Source organism: Convolutriloba macropyga, chromosome 4, assembly GCF_964194025.1.
Source record: "Convolutriloba macropyga chromosome 4, txConMacr16.3, whole genome shotgun sequence".
Classification (NCBI taxonomy): Eukaryota; Metazoa; Xenacoelomorpha; order Acoela; family Convolutidae; genus Convolutriloba; species Convolutriloba macropyga.
In genome coordinates this window covers 51,903,600-51,910,577 of record NC_134471.1, presented here as the reverse complement: position 1 = coordinate 51,910,577, position 6,978 = coordinate 51,903,600, and the positions used below count along the sequence as shown (strand labels likewise).

General features: G+C 38.0%; 1 protein-coding gene across 3 annotated transcripts in view; it reads left to right on the top strand.

Annotated features, from left to right (window-relative positions):
- Nucleotides 1–6,697, top strand: part of LOC142338495 (uncharacterized) — a 39,211-nt gene extending 32,514 nt beyond the window's left edge. For 2 of the 3 annotated variants that reach the window (XM_075388272.1, XM_075388273.1), the window contains exons 3-5: nucleotides 1,734–2,612; nucleotides 3,479–3,769; nucleotides 6,316–6,697. In XM_075388272.1, the coding sequence (XP_075244387.1) occupies nucleotides 1,734–2,612; nucleotides 3,479–3,769; nucleotides 6,316–6,546 (1,401 nt within the window). In that variant the 3' untranslated portion in view covers nucleotides 6,547–6,697. The remainder of the gene's footprint in view (nucleotides 1–1,733; nucleotides 2,613–3,478; nucleotides 3,770–6,315) is intronic. The other variant, XM_075388274.1, reaches the window with a different exon arrangement.
- The last annotated feature ends 281 nt before the right edge of the window (nucleotides 6,698–6,978 follow it).

The following is a 6,978-nucleotide window of genomic DNA, read 5'->3' as shown; positions in this document are numbered from 1 at the left end:
ATCAAATTTTCTCAAATTGACAGACTGATACCAATTGCTATACATTACAAACTAAGCTATTGTGTTAAAGTCCAATGTTCAAAAACAGAAGTCAAAAATCAAAAACGGAGGTAAAAACTCGAATAGAAAGAAGTCAAAATTCAAGTCATGCACAAACTTGCTTTCTGCTAAAAAACATAGCCGGTAGAATACCGGAACCGACTCGAATCGTCGTGCATTATAATCTCTAACCTGACCTTACCGAAATCAAAACATCAAAATAGTCAAGAGAAAAAACACAAACGTAGCCCAACAAACCAGGTGGGTAGTGCTGGGGTAGTGGGGGGGGGGTGGGGTGGGGGTTGTAGTTGGGGGTAGCTAGGTGAAGGGTGGGGGTAGTTTGGGGGGTAGGGGTAGGTGGGGGGTGTAAGTTGGGGCGGGGGGGCAAGGTAGGTGGGTGGGTTGGTAGGTAGGTTGGGAAGGTGGGTACTGCTGGGGTAGTTGGGGGTAGGTGGGGGTAGCTAGGTGAACGGAGGGGGTAGGGGTAGGTGGGGGTAAGTTGGGGGGCGGGTGCGGGGGCGGTAGGTAGGTGTTTGGGGGGGGGGGGTTAAATAGGCGGAGGGGGTTTTGTGCGTGTAGTGTAGATAATTAAGGGTGACTTATATAGGAACAAGAAATCGCAAAATGACCTCCTCACCTTGATCATTACCAGCAGTTCCTAATTACTATTCGTTACAAACGAAGGTACTGTTAAAGTCCAATGTTCGAAAACAGAAGTCAACAATCAAAAACGGAGGTAAATACTCGAACAGAAAGAAGTCAAAATTCAAGTCATGAATAAACTTGCTTTTTGCTAAAAAGAAAAACATAGCCGGTAGAATACCGGAAACGACTCGAATCGTCGTGCAAAATAATCTCTACCATAAATTGGACAAAATTAGAATATCGAAAAAAAACACTAGAAATAACAAAAATAGCAGACCAATATAACATAAAAATAGTTAAAATTTTTTCAGTTCAGGGGTGTGGGTAGGTGCTGGTGGGGGGGGGGGGAGTTGGTAGGTGGGGGCAGGTAGGTGGTGGTGAAGGGTGTTGGTAGGTGGAATGGGTGTAGGTACGTTGCGGGGGGGGGGGTAGGTAGGTACGTCGGGGGGGGGGGGGTTAGGTAGGTACGTGGGGGGGGGGGTAGGTAGGTACTTGGGGAGGGGGGTAGGTAGGTACGTGGGGGGGGGGTAGGTACGTGGGGGGGTAGTTTTTTTTTGGGGGGGGGTAGGTAGTAAATTGGGATCAAATTTTCTCAAATTGACCTCTTCACCTTGAATTACAGACTTTTACCAATTGCTATACTTTACAAACTAAGCTATTGTTAAAATCCAATGTTCGAAAACAGAAGTCAACAATCAAAAACGGAGGTAAATGCTCGAACTGAAAGAAGTCAAAATTCAAGTCATGAACAAACTTGCTTTCTGCTAAAAAAAAAACCTGTAGAATATCATTACTCCTCTTCGAGTCGTAAAAACCTGTAGAATCTCAATACTCCTCTTCGAGTCGTAAAAATCTGTAGAATATCAGTACTCCTCTTCGAGTCGTAAAAACCTGTAGAATCTCAATACTCCTCTTCGAGTCGTAAAAACTTGTAGAATCTCAATACTCCTCTTCTAGTCGTAAAAAGACACACACGTTTACATTAATTGCTATGAACTTCGTTCAAGAGCAATTAAAAAAACTCTTTTCACAGAGCTTATTTGTTTTAGGAATACTACCACTCTTTGGTGCTGAAGGAGCTCGAATTCAAATTTCAATTGCTCGAAACGAGAAGAATTACTGCCCAAAATGAGTTCGACGATCTGAGTACGCGAGCTGTGGATGATTCAGACCCAATTCACGAAAAACTTCTGAAACGAAAACTAACCGAGCTGAACAAATATTCGCGTGAAATTATTATGATTGACAATTTACTCAACAGTTATGGAATCACACAGCGATTACGCAACATTACAGCATTCTCAGATCCCTTGTTACGTAACTTTTATGACGATGACGTAAATGTGAAGATTACAATTGAGCCACATTCGAGCGAGTCATCGCTTATGAATTCGGTTGACGAAAGTCTGATTTCGGTTTCAAGCGGTGGTAGTTTCGAAAAGTCGAGAAAAGACAGCCGAAATCGTAATATATTGAAACCCATTTCCGAGTTTAAAATCAGAAGTCCGAGACGAGAACTCTCACACTCGGGCGAATATCCGAGTATGTCATCCGAGAGTGCGTTGTCAAATGATTCGGACCCGACTCCAACCGCGAGGCGAAAAGAGAGATCAAAACCCTTGCGCATTAGTTATGATGATCTGAAGAAGTACGAAGATAGTAATCATAAGGCACTGCATTCAAGTTTGAATGATAGCTATTCGAGCACCAAAGTTCCTTTAGCAGACAAGCCGTGGGAGTTGACACCCGACAGCGGTCTGGGGTTGCCCAAGTCGGGCGGCAACGTTAGCCGAACCCAATCGGCACAAGGAAATAAGGATTCGCCAACTGCGTCGCCTCGTTACATCAAGCATAATGACCCGAATGCTGCTATTGCGGGGATGGTAACGTTGCCGAGGAAACGAAACTTGCAGAGGGTGAAATCGCATGTTAGAAATAATTTTGTACGCCAGAATAATGAACTAAATAATTCTTGGGTTGTCAAAACCGTCAGATGTTACGAACAAAATTGCCATCGTTCTCTGAAGCGTACCTGATGTTTGTTGCAGTCGTATATTTCTGCTCTGCGCTTTTAAATATTTTTTTCTGACAGTAATGATTTATTTATATCGCAACACTTTCATTGCACATTGATCATAACATTAACGCAATTATATTATCTTCTCCTTTTTGCATTTTTTTTGCTTCTATAAGAAAAATCCCAAAAATAACCGATCTAGAAAGAGGTCAGTCCGCAGTGAAACGTCAAAATGTTTTGAATTCTTCGGAAGAAAGTTTCACTTATGAAATTGATCTTGGAAAATTTAAACAGTTGGTCATAGAATTAATTTATTTGCTTTTTTCAGTTTAAGTTCACCCGCGAAATCAAATCTGCATACGAGATAATTAAGTGTGAAAAGATTCTTTAGAAATTGGCAATTTTTTGTTGTTGTGGCACAGAATTTTTTTAACATCCGAAAGTGCGTGCGTAATTACTTATGCTGTTGCATATGTATAGGTTAGGTTTGTATGAATTTTGTTGAAGTCACTGAGGACAGAGATTCAAGATGTTAATCCAGAACTTCAATCGAACTTAGCAGAGTTACGTAACCTTACTCAAAACAAGCATTTAGCAAGTTATTAGGCACCAAAGGTCAATAGAAAGTCAATTTCTGACTGCGTATATATGAACTTTTTCTTCGTCTGCTCTGGCAGTTTGACGTCATGCGCTGTAACTTCTGGCAATGTAGCTTTCAGGCGCTGCCGACTTGCGTGTTTAATTTTCATTCTTCAACTAAAGAGAGTTACACTTTAGGGAAGTGATCAGCCCACATCTCCTGTGAACCTCCACCAACAACTGACTCCCCAAACCCCAGTGTCCAGTCGAAGACATGCAGTACTAAGACTGAAAAACCAGTTACTCCATGGAGAACGAGGGGCGCCATCCGCAACCCAGACGGGCACAGGACCCAGCAGGTCCCCTTCGTCAGTGAGTGGCAGCGAACATGATGTGGGCGATGGAGCGTCAGCAGGGGCTGGGTCGGGAATTGAGGGTTCCGGGGATACGCCAGCTGTGAAGCACAGAATCCATGTAGGTGCTAGTCAGGTGCGGTTGTTGAGTTCCATTTCAAAATCAGTTTTCAAAGATCGAGTTTCAATGGTGCAACGCTGGTCAAATTTTATGCGCGTTCTATATCTCTCAATGATAGCACTATATTTAAAACGGTTTTTTCCTGACTTAACAATTTTTTGCAATTATGCCAAATTTTTAGCTGCTTTGGGCTATTTTATAGCCATCAGTATTCTAAAAACCGTTCATTAAACTGCAGTGATGATGCTTAAAGTCAAGCTTTTACTATCCGGCAGAATGGGTTAAAATAGTAATTTTGCCCAGGTCTTTAGCTATGTTTAATAAATTTTTATCCAACTGACTTAGTTTTGGAGCGGTTTCAAATTCGAACGCTGAACTCTTCTGCATTTTGCGAACTCTTTTGGATTTGAAATTTTTAAAGAAGAACTTTAAAACAAGACTTAAGCACCAAAGTTGTAAAAAATAAAAAAATTAACTTTCAATTATATTAACGAATGCCATTTCTGATTCTATGAAATTTTGATTTTGTTTATTATGGCAGATCACAGAAGACATATTTAACAGCACGAATGGCATATTTTCGTTTTTTAGTTCAGGTAGGAAAACCTTGTCATGTGACATTTCATCGACTCTAAATAATGATTACTTAAAATGTTTAGACACGTTAATATAGATTTTAATGAAATTTTGCCGTTTTATTTGTCGTCCTCTCATTTAAACTCACAGTCGTAGGCCACAGTTGATGCCATTAAAAAATATTGCATGGCATTTAAAGTATTGCATGGCATTTAAAGTATTGCATGGCATTTAAAGTATTGCATGGCATTTAGAGTATTGCATTTAAAATGGCATTTAAAGAAGTTAGTACCCTCGTTGCCAAAACAGAAAACTGAAAAAACTTCAAGGTTCAACTAGTATTGTTCATGCGTTCGATTTCATTTCCCAAAAAATGCTAAAATTGGTAAAATTTAGCATAACTTCCAAAGATTTTTGAAAATGTTAAAATTTAAAACTCATTAAAAAGTGAAAACTTTGTTTTCATCTTTGATTTTTGTGTGCGTCAAAGATTTCACGGATACCGACCTTTGATATCAACAAATTATTTTAGACTACATAGAATGTTTAGCTATTACGACCCATGTTTTAAGATGAGAGTTGTAAGAATGCGTGGACATTTGTTACTCTAAGCAAATTTTGTTCAAACCTGATTCAAACCTCAATTCGATAGAAACGAAAGAAAATCTAATTAGCAATCCATTTCAAAATAAGCTTCTTGAAAACAAATGTTGATTATGAAGACAATTATTAGTTTCAATTAATGTCTGTTCGTTTAAGCATTTAAGCATTCAAAACATTTAAGCATTTAAATTTTGTCTTAAGTAATTTGAAAAATAAAATTTGTTGATAAAGTTGGCTTTTAATCATATGCCTATTTTGGTAGAATTGATATTTAGGATTATCCATGTATACCAGAACAGAAGGTATGCCTTTTCAGGAGCCGTAACTAACTTATCTCCACATTTTGCGTAATTCTTTTCCATCTTGAAAAATAATTACGACAAACTGGAAATGGTAACCAAGTGTCCAACGCAAAATTTACTGAAACTTGCTTCCTGGGACATTATCGACCTATATAATTTTGCATTATAAGTGGGAGATTACATTAATTTTTTAGAGGAAAATTGAAACAGGAAAAACTATTTTTTGGTGGAAAGAGCTTTTGTTTTGTGTGAAGCGGCATGTTTTCATTTTCACTGATTTCAAGTAGTTAGTTGCTTGCTATTTTTTGTTAGCTTTAATGTTTTTCACTGTTTCGTCTATAGAAAAATTGGTAACTCAAGTAAATGAAGAGAAAAAAAGTTTAATTTTTTAGTAGCCATATCCCTAAAACTCATTGTATATCAATCTAAAGACACTGTCTTGCCTTCCTGCACTCTGTTTATTAAATACATTGTTTCCCTTCCAACGACGCTGTGAGAAAAATGACCTTGGTACTCTAATTGTATGAGAATGAATAATTTGCAATATGACTGGATAATATTTTTTAATATAAACGCTTGGGGGACATGAAGTAGTATTCTCCTTTTTTGAATATCTGTTCACATAGATAGATTTTGTTGATTGACTTTGAACTGATATCTGGATATAGCTTGTTTAGTTAGCTCAAACTGGCCAAGGCAGTTATGAAAAGGCGAATATTTAGAAAAGAAATCTTTGAAATCTTTGAAAAAAGAAGAAGATCTGTTTGGTTTCTTACGTAAGGTTGAACATTTTAATTCAAATTTATTAAACATGGTGATACAGATTTACAGCTTTTTGGAAGCCGGTTTTCAAAATTCAAAAAAAACTGATACGGAATCTTCGAGGCTTTCTAGCATTTTTCCGCTATTATCTTTCAATGACCTCTAAAATATCTATATAAACTAGCTCTAAGTTTGAGTTGGTCAAATTATTTCCTAAAAACTAAACCAAATTATCAGGGTAACAGTTATTATAGCATGAAAAAAAGCACTCTTCAAAAAAGCAAACTGACTCGAACTCAGTCAGAATTTCGGTTTCAGATGTTTGAGGAGCTATCGAGTCGCTTGACAAGACGCAACAGCAACCCATCAGCAACAAATCAGCAACAACAACAACAACAGCAACAACAGCAGCGACAGAAGCCCCAGCCGGGTCAGAGGTCGACGGGTCAGAGGTCAAGCCTCTCTAACCAATCGTCTCCTGCTTCTAACCAGTACAAGAAGAATTCTAATGGTGCTATGCCTAAGTATGCGCATACCCACCTGAAATAGTCAGAAACAACATAAAAGAAAATTTCATCATGAACTGAATTGATTAAATTCAGGACTACTTCTGCTTTGCTTTCCAGAGTAAATTTCTTAATGAATTGTTAGATTCAATAAATTGAATAGATTAATTAGGTAATTGACAATTTTTTCTGAATGGCGTTCTTCATAAGATTTTCAAACCTATTTTTAATATTCGACCCAATTTTTTGGTAGAAAATCTAAGTGTTAATTTAATTTTTTTTGCCATCAGTATTTGATTTTGAACTATATTTCAGCTCTATCATACAGCGCTTGCTAAGGCATATATTCATACTCTATAATACTTGTAATTTGCACCAATTAAATATTCATGTCTGTGGACAGCTGGTGAGACAGATGTAACCGTGATTTCAGTTGGCATTTCCGGGAATGCTGGATATTGATGGTCTTAAAAGG